The sequence below is a fragment of the Platalea leucorodia genome, assembly GCF_965183815.1.
Source record: "Platalea leucorodia genome assembly, chromosome: W".
NCBI classification, from domain to species: domain Eukaryota; kingdom Metazoa; phylum Chordata; class Aves; order Pelecaniformes; family Threskiornithidae; genus Platalea; species Platalea leucorodia.
The window spans coordinates 46,290,355-46,312,898 of record NC_138859.1 but is presented as its reverse complement, the minus strand read 5'-3'; the positions used below and the strand labels follow the sequence as shown (position 1 = coordinate 46,312,898).

The window sequence follows — 22,544 nt, the reverse complement described above, 5'->3', positions numbered from 1 at the left end:
TGTTTTATCACAGAACTTCCTGGTTTTGGACTACTGGAAACATAGAAAGGCCAAGAGTTTTCTATGGAGCTACTAATCCTTGTGCAACTGATTTCAGTTTAATGGGAAAGTGAAGGATATGCGTGCTAGGGTATGAAAACCCAGCATTGTAATTTTTTTTTTTTTTTTTAGTGATGTCTGGAATTGCAAACTTTTTTCATATTTTAATAATATGTTGGTATAAACTGCAGCTACATTTCATATTTTGTCTTTGAAAGGAAACTGCTCAGTAGCAGCTACCCTGTGTGTGCCGTTTCATTAAATTGCACGGTCACAGTGGCAAATCAGAGGATCGGTCTTTTGAGAGGGCCCTAGATATTCTCATCTGAACTCGTGCAGCTGAGATTAAGGTATATCTGGTGATAAACTTTAGTCAGTGTCAGATTTTATTGGGAGTTCTGACATTTATAGGTGTGGTTTCTCTTCCTTTCTTTTTTCAACGGTTGACTACAGCTTGCTGCACTAAATCGAGAGAGATGGTTCTTTGCATCTGGTTAGTATGAGTGCTCTGCCATTATTCCTTTCATAGCCAATTCCTTGATTTCCCCCGGAACAAAGAGATCCGAGTCAACAGTTAACAGAGGGTTTTTTTCTCACTTGCTCTCTGTTCCTCTGCCTCTCTTTCCAACTGTAGAATATGTTTGTGTCTACTCATACAGTGTATTTATGGACAGATATATCTGATCTCTGGCAAGCTGCCCTTTGAGCTGGCAAAAGTTTGGTCATTTCAGTTTTAGATAGAGCAGTCAGTGACGGCTAACTAGAAAACAGTCGCTTGTAGGTGGAACATACTTCAGTTGCTAGTGAGTCAGTTCTTACAACGTACAAAGTGTTTGTATGAGAGTCTCTCTACATTTGCACATACTTCTACTCTTCCAGTTGAGATGTATGAATGTTTCACTTTTATCTACTTCCAGCTCCCGGACTAAGGTTGATGACTGAAACGGTTTTATAGTAAAAATCATGATACACGGCTCTTGTTTAATGGAATGTAAATTTAATGCAAATAAATATCCTAAAGTTTACAGCTTCTCTTCTAATATGGGTAAGAATAGAAGCGTGAGAGGAGTTTAAATAGGAAATGGAGATAGCTAATCTCTCATTGAGACTTTTTTTTAAAAGAAAAAAACCCAACAAACCCTGCCACGTGTTGGACTCTAAAACCGGGTGTAATATTGAAATATTAAATATGTAAATTGAGGTGGGTATATTTATTTCTAATGAGACTTACTAAAGACAAACATTTGTCATAGATAATGATTGTTTGGCTTTGACTGGTCATGAAAAGCAAAGCTGCTTTAGCTAAGGTTTGAGTGTTCGAAGGGTGACCAAAAAGTTAAGAAAAAGTAGATGAGAAGGGAGCTTGAGAGCTGGCAGGCTCTGAGCCTGCCGAAGTGTTCTTCCCCTGGTGAGGAAACGTTCCTGCTGTCAGTACCAAAGGAGGGAATAGCAGACTTCACTCTGCTACGAGATTGTTTTAGCAACGTAGTTTCATTTCTTGGACAAAAAGACAGGGTATCCAATACAGAACTATGAAGACCAGCGTAATTTTGAACCAGGCTTTCCAAAGTCTGAGACTTGGAGGAGCTGAAAGGGAGGTTCTGAGTTTCTAGGTAACAGCCGCTATTCCTCAGACAGCTTTTCTGGGACTCTCTCTACTGCCGAACGCGTCTAAGCAGCGATCTGATGGCGTGCGGCTCGCTGCTGGGCCCTCCGCTGCGGGGGGCAGGCCCCCTACTGCGCCCACCGCCTGCGGGCGCCCGCAGGCCGCTGCGCTGGGAACGGCGGCAGCCCAACGGCCGCCTCCCGCGGCGATCGCAGCCGGAGACCGACACCGCAACGCGGACCTCGGGGAAGAACAGATCGTGGCGTTAACGGCCCGTCCGCCGCGGGGCTGCCCTCAACCGGCGCTCGGACGCTTCCGCCGCCCCTGCCGCGGGGTGAGGGCGCTCGCGGGGAGCCGCGGGACGGCGCCGGTGCGCCGCACCCCGGGCGGGGCGGGGCAGGGCTTCCCGCCGCGCCCCCTCGGGGCGGCCCCGCCCCCCTCGCGCCCCCTCCGCGCACGTGACGGCGGTGGCGCGCCCGCATTGCGCAAGCACTGCGTCCTATGCGCGCTCCGTCACGTCCGTCAGCGCCCGCCTGGGCAGGCGCGGGGGCGGGGCCCCTTGACGCCACCGGAAGCCCCGCGAGGGCTGGGGCGGGGCGGGGCGGGGCCGGGCGGCTGATGCAAGGCGGCGGCGGGTTGGCTCAGGGCGGTGGGGGTGCGGTGACGGCACTTCCGGCGGGGCGGGCGGCGGCCATGGCGGGAGAGGTCCTGGGCAGGACGGCGGCCCTCGTCCTGGGTGAGGCCCGGCGGCGGGCGGCCTCTGCGGCGCCGCGACTCGGCCGCGCCCCGGCGGCCCGGCGCGGCGCGGTTGGGCCGGCCCGGCCCGGCCCCGGCCCGCGCCCCTCGCCACAGGCGGAAGATGGCGGCAGCGGCGGGCGGCCGCCGGCCGAGGGGGCGTGGGCGTCGCGGGGCGCCGGCTGTGGGGTGGTCAGCGAGCGGCGGGCTGGCGGGGTGCCCTGGCGAGGGGCGGCCTGGCGCAGCGCGGCAGCGCCGGTGGGGGAGGCGGGTTCTGCGGCGGCCCTGCGGTCGGACGCGGGCTGCGCCCGGACGCTGGAGCGAAAGGCGTGGGCGGGCGCGGAGGGGTTCGGCAGCCCGTCAGCGCAGCGGGGGCGCCTGGGCCGCGGTGCCTGCAGGGGTCCTGTGCCCGGGCCTCGGCTGCTGTCCGGGCGCTGGCGCAGGGAGGAGGGGTTTGCTGGGCTTCTAACTTCTGGTTCGTTTCTTGGCTCCGAGCGAGCTAAATGTTGACCTGAACTCTGACTTTCCTCAACTTACTGTCTCCCTGCATGCCTAGAAGAAGTTATTTCTGTAAAAGGCTGCTTTCTGACTGGTTCCTGCTGTGCAGCCAGTGACTGTCAAGAATTCAGTATCTTGGGAGTCCACAATGGACTTTAGCGTAACGCGTTTACTGCATGGATCGGTTTTTAGAATGGAAAACATTAAATAATTGTTACCCTGTCTGACCAGCTGGTTGTTTTTGAAGGTTTGTCGCTGCTGATAACCATGAAGACTTTATATCCTTGTGTGTGTCCAGTTCCTTCCTGAACATTTCCCTAGCTGATAATTTTGCTTATCTTGAGTAATTGCCTGTATTTGTTATGTGTTGCAGAAGAGCTGTATGTTTCTGAACGAGAGGGCAATGATTCCACTGGTGATGGGACGCAAAAGAAACCATTCAAGACTGTTTTAAAGGTAATTCTGGAAAACACCTGCTGTTTGTTTTGAAGAGCTTTAGCTCAAGTGATTGGCCTTGTATTTCTAAATGTAAATTTTGTACTGGTTTTTGCAGCTCTGACCAGAAGGATCAGAAGTAGGATGTCTGCTCAGCCTCTTTAAGGATGACTTTAGCGCACTTGCAGTGCCACTGATTCTGTTGTTTTCTCCCCCTTCTAGGCTTTGATGACAGCAGGAAAGGAACCATTTCCTACTATTTACGTGGATTCGCAAAAAGAAAACGAGGTGCTGTAGCATTAGAGCTTCCTAGTAGAAATTATTTTAATGCTCAGTTGTGTAAAGGGACACAAAAGTAATCTTTTATCTTCTGCTCTCTCCTTGGATTGATTTAGAGATGGGCCATTATTTCAAAGTCACAGATGAAAAATGTCAAAAAGCTGTGGCACAGGGAACAAATGAAGAATGAAGCTAAGGAGAAGAAGGAGGTAGGTTGCAGATGATGCCAAGTTGGAGGAAGCATACCACCTTTCTTTTCCAAAAAGATTAAACAGCATTGTTGTCATTCCCACAGCTCCAAAAAAGCTCCAATTTGTTCTTCATCTGTGTCACTGTTCTATACATACGTTATTTACAACTTGCCTTTCTTTAGATTAGGACAAGCACATGGCTGAAACTGGGTGAGGTTTGAGTGATCGCAATCTATTGCTTTTAAATTTTCTGGAAAAAAACATGAAATGCATCTGTGCATTGTTTCTCATCCGGGTCTTGAATTAGGGCAGGCTTAGGCCTCAGCAGGGTAACAGCAAGGCTTTTTATGACATCTGTGTCTGTAAGTGTAGATTGTAGTCTCCAGTAATTGTAAAGAGTGGCAATCTTACAAAGCCTGGTTACAGCTACTTAATACTTTTTTTTTTTTTTTTTAAACCAGGCAGAAGATCTCTTGAGGAGAGAGAAGAACCTGGAGGAAGCTAAGAAGGTTGTTATCAAGAACGATCCTAGTCTTCCAGAGCCAAAATGTGTGAGTAAGATCTAGTGCGCTTGATACGTGGCCTGTGTTACAGCGTCTTGTCTGCACAAAGATTGAGTCTGTCTCTGCTTTGTGGCTCTGGCAGCTGTTGAAGGTTGTTTTGCTGTCCGTAACTGTAACTTTGTTTTTCTGGTTATCTGTGTCCTCTAGTATATAGACTTTGGTCTTTCTTGTGCACTTGATGGGTATCTGGAGTTTCTTAGTTCACATATCAGACTTCTCTGTGTCTGTGTTTGTCTGCTGGTAGAGACCATATTTCTGTTTGAACAAGTTCATTAGTTTTGCTTTGTTTGATTATTGTAGTGGTGGAGAGTGAAGAAACAGTGCTGGTTAGAGGATGCAATCTAAGTTATTGAGTTCTTATTTGGCTGTTTGTAGAGTCCTGCTGGATTTGGTGATTTGGTGCAGTCCTTGGCTTTGTAAGCAGGCATTGCATATGTGGCTCTGTGATGGGTTTTTGTATACCCCCTGTGCAGAAGATGGTTTTGATTGGAGCCCTGCACTCTGGTGGCTGCTCTTTGGGAAAGGACCAGCCGGGCCCCACTGTGCTGAAATCACAGTCTCTTCTACACCGGTGCACTGTAGCAGTCCTTGGCTGCCTGAGGCTGATCCGTTTTGAAGGTGCCTGCTGGGTTAATTGTTCTGGCTATAGCAGCGTCAGTACCTCAGCTACGTGTCTAGATGGACCTGTGTCGGATCCAGGTCCTCTGCTGCTTTGACTGCTAACTGAACTCATCTGTTGAATGCCTCTAGAAATTAATTCAGAGTGCATTCGGAGTGCCAGAAAATGGCATCCTTTCCAAGTCTTTTGGTGATTTAATGCACCTTGGATTTCCAGTAGGATCCAAGTACTCTAGTCTTAAGGCGTGAGCTGTTACGTGTTTTCACTTCTCCTTTTGGTCAAATGCAAAATGAGCTTCTTTAAAAGCTGTCACAGTCCTTAGTTTCTACATGGTAAAGTAAGCCTGCTAAATAGAAAGGACTCGGTGTGAAGTCTGGAAGCGCCGTTCAAACGTACTGCCTGTCCTGGCTAAAATACTCTTTCCTTACTAAACAGCTGTTCAGTATTGAGAGCTGTGCCTATGCCCTGGATGGAATTTTGCTTCAGGTGCTGCTGGGAGGAGCCATTTGGGGGAGGGAGATGCCATATACGCTTGTATTCTAAGTAATTATGTGGAAAATGCTGTCTAAATGGTGAATCATTTCTCTATTTCATTGCTTTACAGGTAAAGATTGATGCTCTGGAGGCTTACAGAGGCCAGAGAGTGAAGGTTTTTGGCTGGATTCACAGATTACGGAGGCAAGGTAAACCACAAGCATTTAGAAGTTATTGAACCTGTGCAGAGAGATGGAAGAAATTCAGTAGCCTTCAAAATTTGGACACTTAGGATGAATCAGACAGCACCTCTTCTTATATTTTTAAACCATCAGTTCGGTGTCCTCTTTGGTTTATCACAGTGGTCACTACAGCACTGAAAATTCTGTATGATCTATGAGCATATAGACATTTCTTAGTTGAAATCTTGTGGGATTTTCAGTTTGGAGGCCAGTCCAGAATTTCTTAAAAAGACGTATTTTGTGTTTTAAACTAATCCTGTAGACTGAGGAGTTAACTAGCATCTGCTCACAGTGACATCACCAAACTGGAATTTTAAAATTCTGTGAAGTAGCATAACTTCTTTTAAAGTAAGTTTAGCAAGTAATACTTGCTGTCAAAATGATTGGTATTCTATTTAGCAAGGTGGCATCGGTCGGGGCATGGAAGTGCACGGCAGAGGTGGTTCTGACTCCACAGGTATTTGTTCAGATTATCGCAGAAGAACTTGACTAAGTGGTTGTGGATCTGGATATCATGAGCAGTTCCTAGCAAATTATTTTTGTGATTGGATGCTTTTGTGGAGAGGCAGGTGACCAGGGTGACATCACTTTGTCCGCATTAGGTGTACCCTGGGCCTGTGCATTCAGCGTTTCTGCAGACAGACTTGTGGTCGCTCAGGTTCCAGCGGGACGTTTGCAGTCATGGAGTGGCAGTGCAATCCCCGCCCTGTTGAGGCTGGAGCACGCTTTGCTCTTGATGTCTGTTGAAACTTATTTTAACTTGTTTGACAAAGTACAGCTCTGTGAAAGGCTTCTATGACTGTGCTATGATTCAGTGCTTACCTGAGGCATCTTTGTTTTTTAAAATGGAAAAATGTGATTGCAGTCCTTCTGTAATAGTCTGCACATCAGTTATTAATATGTCTTGGGAGTGGGTCTGTTCAAATGGATTGGTGAATGAAGCTGAGGCTCTCTCTTTTTTTCTTTTTAACTAGGAAAAAATTTGATGTTCATTGTTTTGAGAGATGGCACAGGTTTTCTTCAGTGTGTCCTTTCAGATGAACTGGTGAGTTGTGATGATTTAATTCTGTTTTGTCATTAAATAAGTGAAATGTTCATACCTCATCCGTCTTTCTTTTATATAGACAATTGGAAGTTCTCCTAAACCTACTGATTAAGTTGTATTCTTGTTAAATTGTATCTCCTACCACTAGAGGGTTTTTTTTGGTCAATGTGAGTACTATTTAGAAGTGACTATGAGTTAATCTTGTCTGTGACTCCAATAGATGGCGTAGGAAAACTAAAAAAAAAAATTGCCTTAACTGTGCCATTGTCTCTGTTTCTCTCTGCAGTGTCAGTGTTACAACGGGCTAGTTCTCTCTACGGAGAGCAGCGTTGCAGTGTATGGTGTGCTGAACCTTGTTCCTGAAGGCAAGCAGGTATGGGAGTTGGTGTTTGGGTTCTCCTCCTCTTTAACAGTTGCTATGGTTTAACCCCAGCTGGCAACTAAGCCCCACCCAGCTGCCTGCTCACTCCCCCTGGGTGGGATGGGGGAGAGAGTGGGAACAGTAAGAGTGAGAAAACCCGTGAGCTGAGATAAAGACAGTTCAATAGGTACAGCAAAAGCTGCGTGCACAAGCAAAACAAAACAAGGAATTCATTCCCTCCTTCCCATGGGCAGGCAGGTGCTCAGCCATCCCCGGGAAAGCAGGGCTCCATCATGTGTAACCGTTACTTGGGAAGACAAACGCCATCACTCCGAACATCCCCCCTTCCTCCTTCTTCCCTCAGCTTTACATGCTAAGCATGATGTCATATGGTGTGGGGCAGCCCTTGGGTCAGTTGTCCCAGCTGTGTCCCCTCCCAACTCCTTGTGCCCCCCCACCTGCTCGCTGCTGGGGTGAGGAGCAAAAAAGGCCTTCAGGCTGTGTAAACGCTGCTCAGCAGTAAGGAAAACATCCCTGAATTACCAACACTGTTTCCAGCACAAATCCAAAACATAGCCCCACACTAGCTACTATGAAGATAATTAACTCTGCCCCAGCCAAAGTCAGCACAACAGTTTATCATTTTCCTGATGGAAGGAGAAGCAGAGGTGGAAATAATTATTAGATGATTTTGGTGGGAATTTGGTTTAGAGAAAAGAACAAAGCTCCCAAAGCCGCTGCTGTCACCCACAGTTCAGTGTGTGACAGGTGAACTATGTGACTGTTCTGCTTTTCTCTGAAGCAATTTTCCCCTGGTAGGTCCCATAGATACTTCCTAGAATATAGTAGTAGAAAATTATGTTAAATAAATGACATGGCTTTATTTTCCTTAACAAGAGGTTTATTCAGTTTTGATTTTTGTGAGGCTAAGAATTTGGAGTTAGCTCTGTTCTTTTACTGGGATGGGTTTGTAGGCTCTTCACCATCTTGTAGTTGTCCTCCAACACTTGGCAGGTGTATGAACTAGGCAGTTCACTGTAACTTGTTTGGTAAAACTTGGTTTATAATGGTGGTCTCGGATAAAGGACTGGGCAGGTGTGATTTTTTAGGTCTCAAAATATGATGCTGCTTATGCCTTGTGACTTTCTCGTTCCAGTCTAGATCTGCAAACTGTTACTGTTTGGAAAATTGTTTGAATCTGGAGTCAGGGCTAAAGCCATGCTAAGCAGCTGTGCGTGAAGGATGGCCCATAACAAGGATTCAGACTGAAGGCAGGAGAGAAGCTTTTAGGAACCATTATCTGTGACAGTGCCTCTCATCAGGACATGCAGGCCTATATCAGGATATTTATTGAAAATTATTTTAAGACTTGTGTCTTGGTTATTAAGAGATGACTGAGAGACAAAAGTAAGTTGTGTCTCTGTTGCAAAACTTAACTTGTGATGCAGAATAAGCAAGCAAGCTCAGGCCACATTTGTTCTTTTAAATCTTGAGTCATCCTTTTAAGACATGAGCTCTTGATAGCTGCTTATAGTAAATTTCTCTCTTTTTCTGAAGGAGAAAGCAAAGCAGTAATGTTGAGATTTAGAGGACAGATGTATGTTTAATCTTGCTAGTCTGTAAGCTTACCTCTTCCTTTAGATATGTATTCAAAATTGTCATCCACTCTTGCGGTGACAGTTGTTCTTTTGTGTGGATTGGCAATCTATATTCTCCTGTCTGGTCTCTTGAGTAAATGTACTAACTCTAGTAAGGTAACAGAAGAAAAAAGTCTGGGGGGAAAAAAAAATCAGTTTGGAGTGTTATATTGCTTCAAGCAATGTTTCCAAGATGTATTAGACGATATTTGAGCAAAGTAGCCCCTCACTGTGGCTGCCTGTAGTGTGTAAAATAAGGTCAAAGTGTTAACCTTTTGTGGTGCTTTGTAGATAATTCAATATTCTTGTAAGCTGTGTACTGTTGGCCATTACTGGCATGTTTTGCAAATGAAATTTGGATAGGCTTAATTGTTCTAGTCGGCCCTGCCACCAGGGTCCTGTCCCCAAGAGATCAACCTGAGATTAGAGAGCCAAGCTCAGTTAAATGGGAATCCACTCCCTGTTGTGTTTGCCAGTCGGAATAAGATTTCCTTTCCTTCGCAGCTTACGCTACCAGGACTTCTAAAAATAAATGCAGCCAAACAGGGATCGCTTTTTTGAACAGCTTTGTGCAGTTTGGTAATCATAAGTAACTCGTAGTATGTTACTGCTCATAATGTTTCGGACATTGAAAACACGTCACGTTTTCATGTCTTGTCGCAACGATACAATGGTTTTAGTGGAAAAAAAAACCCAAACCACCAGATTTGCAAATCTGCATTTATACCCTGAAAATGCTGTGAATGAAAAAAGCACTCTTTTAGGGGACAGACTGTGACCCACACGGGGGAGCTGGTGAGACCAGAAAGGAAGAGGTCTGTTCTGCAGCCCGGGCAGCCGAACGGGGCTGAGCCCTGGCGCGGGGACCTCCGCTTGCCGTCTGGCAGCCAACAGGACAGGGGAGATGCGCCAGCATGAAACTTGCTGTTTTCTCATTGTGGCGAGATGCCACCTAGTGCAGAAAGATTGCTCAGGTGTCTCTGACAGACAAACTCAGAAGTACCCATAGGGAGCTCGTTCTTCCTCTGTCGTGATCTAAGCCGCTTCTTTCAACTTTTTTGAAGTTTGCCATCCAGTAGGAGAACGTGGGTCAAATAGTACAAAGAACAAACTACCTTGAATGTCGTACTGCAGTCTTGGGTCTGCATTTTTTTCTAATAGACGGGAGGACTCTTCTCTCTGTGTGTGTGAGTAGTGTTCTGAAGGCATACGGGAAGGTTCTTTGTGCCAGTGTGTTGTGCTGTAGCACCTTGTGAACTACTATGAAGTAGTATCCCAGCCAAAACTAGCACACAGTGTAAGTTACCACAGAATGGTTTTGATTGGGAGGAACCTCTGAAGGTTACCTGGTCCACTCTTTTCTTGAAGATATAACGTGAGGTCAGGCTGCCAAGGGTCTTATCCAGATGTGTTTCTGAACGTCTCCAAGGATGGAGACTGCAGTCTGGCTTGGTCTGCGCTCTAGCATTTCACCACCCTGTGAAGAATTTTTTTCTTTATAGCCAATTGAAATCTCCCTTGCTGCAGCTTGAGACATTTGTCCTTTTGCTGGACACATCCAAGAGAGTCTGGCTCCATCTTCTCTATAACCGCCCATTAAATAGTTGAAGGTAGTAAGTAGTTTCCCCCTGCTTAGCTTTCTGTTCTTCCAGCTGAATAAACCCAGCTGCCTGTGATATCCTGTACTTAAACTGAATGTATACGGAAGCTTCTCATTATCTGCCTGTAGTACGCAATCCCATTCACGTTAAGTCCGAGAGACTCATGGTGGCCCATGACAAATGGCCCTTCCAGGCATGGTATGACTCAGTTGCAAAGCAGTCACTTTGAAAATACTGAAATTAGGATTTTAGCATCTTTTGTTTAAACTGGATTAACGTCTCTGCCGCGATGCCAGATGGTGACATCCAAGGGGCAAAAAGTGGACTTCTGAGATTTTTGTTTCTCTTCAAACTGGCAGGCTCCAGGAGGCCACGAGCTGAACTGTGATTACTGGGAGCTTATTGGTCTGGCCCCAGCAGGAGGGGCTGACAATCTACTCAATGAGGATTCGGAGGTGGATGTGCAACTTAACAACAGGCATATGATGATCCGAGGCGAGAATATGTCCAAAATCTTCAAGGTGCGCTCCATGGTAGTACAGGCCTTCAGGGATCATTTCTTTGCCAATGGATATTATGAAGTAAGTATATTTTCCTTTGTCAGCAAGTGCTACGTTCATGTCCTGACTTCAAGGCTATCTTTTTCCTGGAAAAACTGTGTAGACTTTCTAATTGACCTGAAAGGGGCAAAAGAAAAGCTGTTTATTAGGAAGCTATTATTTGATTGCTTTCGTAGACTTAATCTCAAAGGTGCGTAGCCACTTCTGAGGCGTGTAAGCATTGCAGGGTGATTCACAAACGGCCTGCATACCTCTTTTTAGGGTGCTGAAGGATATCAGACCAAAGTACTTATGTGCATGCATACAAAAGCTTGGCAGGTGGCGTTCTGGAAGAGTGTGCCTTACATCACTGCTCTTGTGTTGTCATCACTGCCCTTAATTCTTCACTCAAGTAATGACAGTCTTGTTCTTTAACAGGTCACACCACCAACTTTAGTCCAGACGCAGGTGGAAGGAGGCTCAACCCTATTCAAACTGGATTATTTTGGTGAAGAGGCATACTTAACACAATCGTCCCAGCTCTATCTGGAGACCTGCATTCCAGCGTTAGGAGATGTCTTCTGTGTTGCTCAGTCATACAGAGCTGAGCAATCCAGGACCCGCAGACACTTGGCAGAGTATGGAGAGAGTATATGTCTCTGTTAGTTATGTATAAGTGAATTTATAAAGCAGGGGAGTAGCAGGCAGTTGGATGATGTAACGTACAGTGAGCAGACAGCATAATACTAATGCGGAAAGACTGATCAGAAGTATATTTGGGGGTAACGCCTTGTCTTGGTGAGTGTCCAGCTGGTCATAATACGTTGACGTTTAGTGAAGGAAGATCTGGGTGAAACAGAGCTGTTAGGTTTTTAGGAAGCTTTGCCTGTTTAGAAAGTACAATTCATTCTGTTGTCTTCCCTATTTTTTTTTTATGGCTTTATTTCCTTTACAGTGTAGAAGTGCGAGAAACGAAAAAGGGGACAAAAGAGTGTGTTCTTGGGTTGTGGGTGTTTTTTCCTCATGAGAATTTTTTCATAGCTAAAGATTTGTTGCTTGTGTGTGGTTTTGTAATGGCGTGACGTTGTGTTTCAGGTACACTCACATTGAAGCCGAATGTCCTTTTATAAGTTTTGAGGATTTATTGGACCGTCTGGAGAGCTTGGTTTGTGATGTAGTAGACAGAGTCTTGAAATCACCTGCATCAAGCTTACTGTATGACCTAAACCCGGTAGGTAGCAATGTGGAACGGTCATGAATAGCCAAGAAAATACAAGTTTTAGCCTTTCCTGATCAGCATATTCGTCTGGGGAAGGCAGGGCATGGCAGTGAGCTCTGCGTGCTTACTATTATTAATAATAAGAAAAATAATAAATAACATCAAAGGAATGAAAATGCTGCGAGGCTGGTAATGACTCTTCCAGAAGCAGGGGGCAGCAGGGAAAGAAGTTCCCTGCTAGCAAGTTCCCGGAGCCAGCAATGTGCTGGGATTTATTGCAATGTGTACTGTACCAGTGGAATAAAAACCTCTATCCCAGAGCTCGTAATATTGATTGGCTGGTACTTGCAGATTGAGCACAAGGGAGCAATGAAACAACTGGTGTTTTACTTTCTGCCCTGGAACGTGGAGCTCTGTAAAGCCATTTTCATTTGTTAGAGACCCTTTGTCTTCTGTTGCCTTTGCAAAGAAGATGGCTTTAAGAGACTGCTAACTTCATCTCCATCGCTAGCTTTTCTCTCGGAGCGCATACAAACTCAGTCATCCCTGTTATTTTGACCTGTTTCCCTGATGAACACTGGGAGGTTCCGTTTTAAATTTGGGCTGAGACAGGGGGCAGGGGGTAGGAAACAGCGGAAGCACACCCCACCTCAAAAAGGCGGGTTATGAAGCTGTTCTGTGCACAGGGAAGCAAAAATGTTCTTCTGTGGCCTTGTGCATGGAACCTCTGCTAACGGCTCAGTTTGAAACGCCTACCTGTGCAATGAATTCATACAGAAAAGGAAACAGCTTTGAAAATACTTCCTCTCTCCTGCCATCTTTTTCAGCATCTCTTCTGTGAGCTTTACTGGGCTTGGAAGATGGTTGCGTTTGGTTCTGGCTTTTCAGTGCCGAGCTTGATTTTTTTTTTTTTTTTATTTTTTTCATAAGTAGCACTCTGTTGATGTGTGAGCTGGAAAGAGTAATGTGTATGCTTCAAGTCTGGAAGTGGACTTGCTGATCAACTAGAAAAGTATTCTTCTTGAAAAATGGTACTTTTACAACTGTCTTTGTCTACTCATTTACAGGGCTTCAAGCCCCCTAAACGTCCTTTCCGACGAATGAATTATACCGAAGCCATTGAGTGGTTAAAGGAACATGATGTGAAGAAGGAAGATGGTACTTACTATGAGTTTGGGGAAGTAAGTCTTTCTGAGGCTCTTTAGGAATTAAAACCACATAAAATCCCCTGGCCCTGCACTGAGGGTGTGTAAGGGCCTTGAAGAACGGTGTGTTTGGACCGGGATGCTATTGGGCTTGCTGTTGCTGTGTGAATCTGTTGTGTCTTGTTTGGAATGACAGGAATAAGGAGTGAAATTCTAATCCCATTTAAGTTGAAGGGAGTTTTGCTATAAGCTTCAGTGGGGCCTGGGTTTTTGTCTGAACTGTGCTGGGAGACGTAGTGATGTCGTACTGGGGAAGGCAAGCGTGGGCTGGGTTTTCACATAATGTCTTTGAACATGGGAATCAAAATCTATGGTGTCATCTGTCCATCTGTTCCCTGTCTGGCTCTTCTCCAACATGGAAGACAAAATTATTTGAAGGAGCTCAGGAGGACTTGGTGGTGTAGCCATAGTCATCAAAGGATTTAAGAGAAGTGAGATTTTTAGGAGGAGATCATATAATTTAACTTCAAAGTCTACACAGCATATTCTGAGGGAACCTTGGCAGCTCAAAATCAGATGTGTTGTGGTTTTTGCTGTTTCTGTTTTTCCCATCTGTATCGGAGATGAAGGGAGGGAGAGGCCTTCAAACTGCACTGAACTTCAGATTCCGGAGGGAAATAAGAATTCTTACCTCCTGTCCCCCATTGCGGGCTGGCACTTACGTTGTGAGCTGCCCTTGCACGAGGCCGGTGTTCCTTGCGCTTCCCTCGCTGTGCGTGCTATAGGCGGCTCCTTTCTGCCAAAATCTAATCTTCTGACTATAACTCAGAATCTAAGAAAAGTACGATACCATTGGCTGAATAAATAAAAGTTCAAATTAAACCTTTTAGGGATAGACAGAGTTTTTTGACTAAACAAAGTGTGTTTGTTTAACAAGCCACGATCACATCATCAGCGATGTTCCTGTCTCTCATTGTAACTGTGGTGTCATCCTTGACTTCTCCCCAGTTTTTAAACAATAAAAATGCTGCATTGATCAAAATGAAACTTCTGCTAGGTGTTTCACAGTTCATGAAATTTAAGTCAGAAAACTTCAATAAAAACCAAATAACCTCGTCTATGTAACTGATCGGTTGAGGTTTTTGAGAAATAGCCGATGTACATAACAAGGAAACACTTAAACTCCTTAGTCTTAAGGTTTGTGGAAAACAGTATTGGGGAGGAGGGAGATTAGGCTCTTCAGTGTTTACTGGATGTTTGGAAAGCCTACACTTCAGGTTAGGTTTTCCTCAGTTTTCTGTCTGAAACACTGGGAAGCCTTGGATTTTAATTGAACAGACTTTTTTTTCCTCCTGACACATGTTTTTATGTATAAATATAGTTTCTGCTAAGATAAGATTGTTTTAAAAAATGAAGTAATTAGGATGAATGTGTGAATACGTGTGGTCTGAAACTGTCTTTGTTTCACGCCTGATACATGTGGAACTCGAGGTATTGGAGTGGTTTCGGTTTTAAATAATAATAAAGCCTTCTTTAACCTTAGGATATTCCTGAAGCTCCTGAGAGATTGATGACAGACACCATTAATGAGCCAATCTTGTTGTGCCGATTTCCTGCAGAGATAAAGTCTTTCTATATGCAGCGCTGTCATGATGATTCCCGGCTTACTGAATCTGTAAGTTGGTATTTTACATAGTGCTGCAGGCTTCTGAAGAGTGGGGAGTGTCAGCGTGAGTGAGCATAAAAGGAGTAAGTTCTCCAGGAAAATCTTGGAGAATTCGTACCAGGTTTTGTTTCGGGTGTCTCTTGGCGCGGCTTGTTGATCCTATAGAAATAAATGACGCAACTCTGAAGTGCTAATGAAATGTTGGTAGATCATAGCGAGCGCGCTCTGCACTGACCGCGGGTAAGTGCTGGTCTGATGGCAATACTTCTGTGACTTCTTGGAGACTCTCTTGTCTGAACACCTGCTGTCTGGCAGCCGGGACGAGTGGTGGTTGCTCGGAATGCCGCGGGGTTTGGGGTTTGGGCGGGGTTCGTTTGTGTTCTGCAGGTCAGCGTGGCCAAGAGCATTGGGTATTAAGTTAGAGCACCTAGTCAGTTGGTTTATTCCATCTATAAATTGGGTCTGGAAGGAATTGCCTTCCTTCCTGTCATGGAGATTTAAAATGACATGGTAAAAGGTGCTATGGAAATACAGTTTTAAGTTTGGGCTATTTTTCCTCCCCCTCCTGCAGGCATCTTAATTGTAACAGTTTGATCTCATGTTGTGTGTTTGTAGGTTGATGTGTTGATGCCTAATGTTGGCGAAATTGTTGGAGGCTCTATGCGTACCTGGGACAGCGAGGAGCTACTCGAAGGCTATAAGAGAGAGGGCATTGATCCCACGCCGTACTACTGGTACACTGATCAGGTTTGTAAAACAGATTAGATGTGCTGCTTGTCAGATATATTTGATTTGGTTTTTTTAATCTGCTCTTAAAATGATGCAGTCAAAATCGGAAGCACATTTTTGGTGGCCCAGAGTGGATAGTCATTTAACCATTGGCAAAATGCAATGGGTGACAGTTTCCATTCTGTTAAAATTGCTGCCCCTGCCAGATCACCTTCATTAGGCTGGTCTGTGCGGGCCTATTCCTCTCGTAAAATCGTCTGCAATCTTTGTGAAGCCCTTCTTGTTAGACAAAGAGAGGCTGGTCTTTACAGACTTGAATGGCTACGCTCTAGCTAGTGTCAGGGGAGGAGGAAAAGGAGGTGGTTGAAAAAGAATCGTTAAGACTTTCTTTTTCACCTTCCTTTTTCCTCTTCTAGTCCTTACGCTGCCCCAGGAAACTCAGGACAACTAAGCACAAATATCTGGCCTGAAAAGAGCATAGTCCATTTTCCTCACCATTCAGAAAATAATCTTGGAAGGGTTTGTTGCGGTGGTGTGTGGCTTTTTTGGTTTTTGTTTTTTTGGGGTTTTTTTTTTGTTTTTTTCTGGTGGTATTACTGCAATTATAATACAAATAACAAGAAAATGTTTAATACCTACTTTCCGATTTTAATTTCACAGAGAAAATACGGTACGTGCCCTCATGGTGGATATGGTTTGGGATTAGAACGGTTCCTAACCTGGATTCTGAATAGACACCACATCCGAGATGTCTGTCTCTACCCACGCTTCGTCCAGCGCTGCAAACCTTAGCCATCCTTGCGATACACTCCTAGAAAGCTGAGCAACTGACGCTGGGAAAAGAACGATACACACTGCTGTACTGCAGCCTGTCTGAGAAGACGACTTATTGCAACCTGTTGCTAATACAAATACTAATTTAGGGTGTGAAAAGGAAAACAAACAAACCCCTTTAAAGGAAAATGCTACTAATTAACTGGAAGAAGCCTTAATAAAAAAAAATGTTAGGTGCGTTTATGCTCTCAAATCAACATAAAATGGAGATCATGATAAGCTGTCATTTAAAAAATGAGATACGCTTCTGGGTTTAATTTTGGTGACTTAAAAGAAAATATGCTGGGCATTTGATTTTTTTATTTTTTTAATTTGCTTTAATTTTAATCTGTTTTCTCTTGTGGCTTCTTGTTGGAGAAATCAGGAGTTCAGGCTCTTTAAATTCCCAAATACTGACCTCAGAATGGTATGAAGAGACATCATCCTTAGAGCTCAACAGAGTACAAAAATGAGAATAATTATATTAAGCGCTGCACTTTTTTTAGCTCCTACTGTTTTTAATGGAAGCTCTGTTTATTTAGGAGCAAGGTATGTAGTATTGAGCACAAAATTCCAGTGCAAGAGACGTGGGTTGGGTTTTTTTATTTCCAGGTTATTTGTTGGTTAGCAGCGATGAGGCCGATGGTGCGGCAGGCTTGGCTACTCCTCCCCGATACCTGTGGATGAAGCGCTACAGCGGGTCCACGCACACCCAGCCTGTGCTGAATTACCGCAGGAGGGGACGCGTTGTCAGAGCACTGGGGTAGCTGGGGGGCACTGGGATGTTTGGTGCCTTCCCAGTTAAGATTCTGCTGTCTCTTTCAAACCAGAAATGACTGATTGAGGACCCAAAGAAACTGGTAACTTAGGAATACAATTGGATGTCAGCGTTGTGTGCTGCCTGACTTGCTGTCCTCTCTGGGTGAACTGTAGTTCAAGCAGGGCTTTCCCAATTCGTGCTAAAGTGTGGTTTCATAGTAGGGCAGTTCCTTGTTTCCTAGCTGGCTCCATGTTCTCTTGTGCTACTGCATCTGAGCAGATTGTCTGGCTGTAATCAAGTTATCAAATAGGATTAATTAAATATTTAATGTGTTGAGTCATCCGTATGCTTTTTAGTCATAAATAAAGCGAGTTCTTTTACGAGAGAGAAAAAAAATGGGTAGGTGCGTCACTTGCTACCTGCACTGAGCCTTGGTCTGGATTTGCCATTCATAGAACTGTTGAGCTGTGTGACATCCATATTTTTGTAATAAATGACTGGTTTTCTTCATCTTGCATGTTACATATGTAAACTGGTCTGAATCAGCAACCAATAAATTATGGCAACACGAGCTGGTGTGCAAGACAGTAGTTCTTGACCCACGATGTCGGTTCCTTTCCTTTCACTTAGTCCTTACAGCTTACTCGCTTAACGTAGCCTGTCCTGGCGTAGGCAACATCGGTGTGGGCAAAAGCACGGGAAAAGTGAATTTTCAAGTGCAGTAAACACATATTCCAAAAAAAAAGGAACTAGCTTTTTTCTTTTTAGACTAAATCCCCATTAGTTAACTTAAAGGCATGCGTGTTTATAATTTGGACAAACCACCTTGGCTGCCCAGCTGAAACGTCCTGGAGAGAATAAATGAGAAATGCGGTGCTGAAGAATTGGTTGCCAAGGCAGCGGCTCCAGGGGGAGCGGCCGTGACTGCTGCTGCTTGTAGCTGCAGCTGCCCCAAGCCGGGCCGGGTTTGTAAGCGGAGTTAGCATCTGCCTCGCCAACTGGTACCGCTGGAAGAAGTGAGGTTCTTTCCAGAGCTCTCAAGCACCTGGGCTGAACGTCGGGGTTTGCTGGGGGCCGCTGCGGCGTCGCTGTCTGACCCGAGGGGTGCCGCTCCGAAGCAGGGGAGGTGAGTAGAGGCTGCATGGGGATGAATGAAAGGCGCTCTAAGAAATGCGCGTTGCTGGGATAGTTTTCTTATTCGCCTCTCTTTGAAGTCACCCTTTCCACCTATTTTCCACTCCTTTTGTAGCCACAATAGAAGAAAATCGCGTACAGTAACATGCCTCAGCTCGCTCTCACGTTTCCCCTACTCCGTTTTTGATGGGTTGTTCTTTGTCTGAGCATAGAACTTAAAAGATACTTTTAAATCCCTGCGAAAGTGTAGTCAGCCGTAAATTTCCTGTGGTTTGGGGTATCGTTGCGTATGTGTTAAGTACATAAACTAGAGGGAGAGGAGAAAAATTAACAAGCTTGACTGCAAGGAAATGCTAGCAATTTCTTACTTCTGAACTTACATACTTGACAGCTTACTATCGGTGAGCTGCAGGAAAAATCACCCCGGTCCAACAGGTGAACGTGCCACCAAGTAGTAATCCCCCCCTTGGCGTTTGGTTTTGCTGGGATTTTTGGGGGGGGGCATGGGGGAAGAGCTCAAGAGGCTTCTGTAATTCAGAATATTTAAGCGTTTATGAGCACATAAAGGCTTTTTATAAAAAAATTTCCTTCGAGTGCCTGAAGTGATGGGAAGGGAGGAAAACGGTTGGGAACAGATACTAGAAAAAGCTCGCTTGTTGGCAATCAGTTTTCCATCCTTAAAACTGGCAGGGCTGAGCTGCTTTGTAAAGGTTAAACACCTCCGTATCAGGGGAGCTGCGAGAGGAAGGTCTGAGGACTTAAGAGGTGCTCGTGGAAGAGGCAGATCAGATAAGGAGCTTAAAAGGTGACGGGGATGAAAGATGCTGTCGAGCGGAAGGGAGGCTGCTGTGCAGTTCCATCATCGCCGGCGGAGCAGAGGTGGGGCTGGGCAAACCTCCTGCGTGGGAAAGATCCCCGAATGGAGCAAAGCCGGTGCAAATCCACCGGTGGAGTAAGAAGGAGAAATTCCTTGGGCAGCCACTGAAACCTAGTCGACAGGAATGTGGTAATGGTGAAACGCCGCTCCAAAACAAACCGTCGGTACGTTAAATAGGATTGGTGTAGTTCCTGATTTATCATCGAGGCTCAATTCAGGTTTTTGATCATTAAGAAAAAAAATTACTTTTAGAAATTGAAAAATGACAAATGTATCTCGGTTTTATGGTGGCCCATCAGCTGTGGTTTTGTATGGTGCCTTATTTCTTTTTCTTATTGTGTTCTTACAAAATTTGCCGAGTTCGATTGTCTCCAGCGATTTAAAACTGGTGCTGGTCCTGGCTGTTTCTGGCAGCTATCCGGAAAGCTGCTTTCTAGGCTCTCTGTCAGTAAAGCTTTCTGATTGTAAGTTCTTATTCAGGGCTGATTTAATCACGTTTGCTTCTTCACATGTGCTTTGGGCTAGCAGCGTTCCCAGGTCCTTCCCATCCGAGTTCGATGTTTTACGTCCTCCTTAATGATCCAAGCACTTTGTATACGTGGGCAATACTGGTCAGATGCTGGGGGAAGCCAGGCAGCTTGTTGGTCTCAGCGGCTGTTAGGACTCTGGGGACCAGAGGGAGCAGCAGCTTCCTCCGGGCTCCGTCCCGAATTCCTGCGCGGCTTACGTCCCTTGCAAATCGCGGTCGTTAGTAACAGCTCCCCGAAAGGCACTGCAGCTGCCCGGAACACAAGAATACTTGGGTCTATTTTTATTAGAAAGAGTAAACAAATCTGCAAAAGAGGAGAAAAAGTGCAATCAGAACTTGGATTTCTCCTCATCCTCGCTTTCGTTTTCCCTCAAGGTATCTCCACGCAGTCGGGTTGGTAACTGGTAAACGGGACTGCCAGCACTGGCTCCAAGGCCCTTTCAGCCTTGTAACTGGCAGCTTTGGGATCGCTATCGTGTAGCCTTGTTTAGCTCACATCTCCTTACATGCGTTATTTTATATTTATCTAAGTTGAAACTCATCTGGCCACCCTTTGCAAGGACCTTGTGACCTTCCTTGCCAGTGGTGTGGCATTAACTATCCCAGAGAGCCCCGCATCCTTCACAGACGCGGTGTTTCTCCTCTTTGCTCGCTTTCCCACCGGGCAGCCGGGACCAAAACAGCCGCCAGTGGCTGGGGGGGCGAGAAGCGTGGTGCTGCCAGGCCCTGGGCGGCGAGAGCTGGCTCTGCCTTGGGACGGCAGATCTCTGGAGAACCTGCTGACCGGGAAAGGAGCCGATCCCGTGGCGGGTTTTGGTTTCCCCACTACTCTGCCCAGGCAGCCGAGCTGCCAAACCCCCCGTTGTTGTGCGATGAGGTGCCAGCCGCCTCTCCCCCAGCTCCAAGAGGAGTAGAAATTTATGGACAGCTCAGGATTTTATCAAGCACGGAGACTTTCACCGGCTAGCGTAAGGTTTTGCTTTCAGATAAAGGCGCTGTCCCAGCACCGGGAGCCGGTGGGGGGCCTGCAGCCCCCTCTGCCCCGCAGTAAGCAGGGCAGCCATGCGAGGGGCAGTGCCTCCGCCCCGCGGGGTGCGCCCGGCCCGGGGAGAGGTGGGGTGCGCCGAGCCTGGAAGCCTTGGGACGGGCTTTGAGGAAGCCGCTTGCTGCAGGAGCTGCAGGCTGCAGGTGTGTCGCACCCCCGGCCCTTCCCGGCTTCCATAAGCTGTCCGCGGAGCGACTGACAGTGCCGCTGAGAAGATGTGGGATGCAAATCAAACATTCGTGTGCAGGATAACTGTGCTGGTATTTGTTCCTTTGCGTTTCTACCAGGAACGGAGGTTACCAGGCAAGCTCTGCGCTCCTGCTCCAGCGTGTCTGACGAGCCAGGAGCCCCGACGCAGAAGTCAGGCCCTGCCCTGGCGCGGGGCTGTACCACCGCAGTCCGTTCTGTGAGCTGCCGTTAGTCCTTGTTCCACCTGAGCTGGAGCTCTTCCCGGCCATCCTGCTCCTCGGGCACAGGTCCTGCAGTGCTGCTGTCTAAATTGATGACGTGGAAAAGAGGGGCAAGGACTACGGCGTCAGGGCCAGCAGCGAGAGCCCCAGAGCGCACGGAGCACCTCAGCAGCAGGGCCAGCAGTGCCCCCCTGTCCGCCCCCCCCTGCCCACCGAACAGCCGCCTCGGATTCCTAGCGCCCGCCAACCGCGCCGGGCTGTGACCGTGACAGAGGAGCACAACTTGCGCCGTAACGGTGCGCAGAGGTGCTGCTGGTCATAAATCCAGGTCTGCGGGTATTGGCCTCCAGCCGAGAAGCGCTGTTCCTCCCAGCATGCGAAGGAAATCTCTTCACAAATGATGCACACCGCAAACACGGTGCGTGTCCCTGTGTGCGAGGTGCAACCCTGTTGCAAAGTGTTCCCGCCGTGCCCTGGCAGATGCAGAGTTTGAGCTTTGAAAAGCCTATTCTTTCCACCTCTTAGAGAAGATTGCAGTCTGCAGAGCAAAAGCATGCCCATCACAGTAAATAATAATTTAGGCGTTTTTTTCCCAGTGCACAGGGTTGAGTGTCACTTGGGAGCAAAGGCAGAGCGCCGGCACTACCCTGCCTGTGCCGGGCCGGCTCCTGGCTCAGCGCCTCGGCCCTGCTCCCTGTGCAGGAGTTGCCGCAGCCTCTGGCTGGGAGAGGCCGTGCTTCCCCTGTGCTGGTTTTGTCGCTCTAATTTTATCAGCTTTTTTAAAGCAAGTACCGTGCTCTGGGTACCAATTTTCCTGCGGTCGTTGTAAAGGTGCGCCAGTGCCGCAGGAAGCGATGCCGGGTGCTGGCGCAGCCAGCGCTGCCCGCTGCCGGCACCTGCTGCTGTGCCGAGCGCTCGGGACCGGTTCGAGCACTGAGGACCGGTTTAAACGCTCAGGACCGGTTCGAGCACTGAGGCCCGGTTTAAGCGCTCAGGACGGGTTCGAGCACTGAGGCCCGGTTTAAGCGCTCAGGACTGGTTTGAGCACTGAGGCCCGGTTTAAGCGCTCAGGACGGGTTCGAGCACTGAGGCCCGGTTTAAGCGCTCAGGACGGGTTCGAGCACTGAGGCCCGGTTTAAGCGCTCAGGACCGGTTCCTAGCCCCTGTGGCCCCACGGGGCGTCCTGCCCTGCCTTCACCCCGGCACGCCGACCACCCTCACGCGTGTCTTCCAGTAAAACCTCAGGTGAACACATGCCCCCGGTCGCACACGCAGGTACCCTGTGGGCGGCCGCCTGCGCCGATGCAGACTTAAGAGCGGGATCGCCGCGTTCAAACTGCGCGTCCGTGTGCC

The 22,544-nt window shown here is 47.0% G+C and overlaps 1 protein-coding gene across 2 annotated transcripts; it reads left to right on the top strand.

The window, feature by feature from the left end:
• The first annotated feature begins 2,291 nt into the window (after positions 1-2,291).
• LOC309601817 (asparagine--tRNA ligase, cytoplasmic) lies at positions 2,292-17,760 on the top strand. Of its 2 annotated transcripts, none has more exons than XM_082334971.1 (15): positions 2,292-2,381; positions 3,252-3,334; positions 3,536-3,601; positions 3,709-3,801; positions 4,245-4,334; positions 5,570-5,648; positions 6,656-6,726; positions 7,013-7,099; positions 10,685-10,906; positions 11,303-11,502; positions 11,960-12,095; positions 13,151-13,264; positions 14,772-14,903; positions 15,510-15,641; positions 16,284-17,760. In XM_082334971.1, exons 1-15 carry the CDS (start codon positions 2,339-2,341, stop codon positions 16,413-16,415), a joined length of 1,680 nt encoding a protein of 559 aa, XP_082191097.1. In that variant the 5' UTR covers positions 2,292-2,338; the 3' UTR covers positions 16,416-17,760. The 2 variants fall into 2 exon arrangements, with proteins under 2 accessions (XP_082191097.1, XP_082191098.1); XM_082334972.1 differs by lacking the exon at positions 2,292-2,381 and adding an exon at positions 2,726-3,125.
• Positions 17,761-22,544: the final 4,784 nt, after the last annotated feature.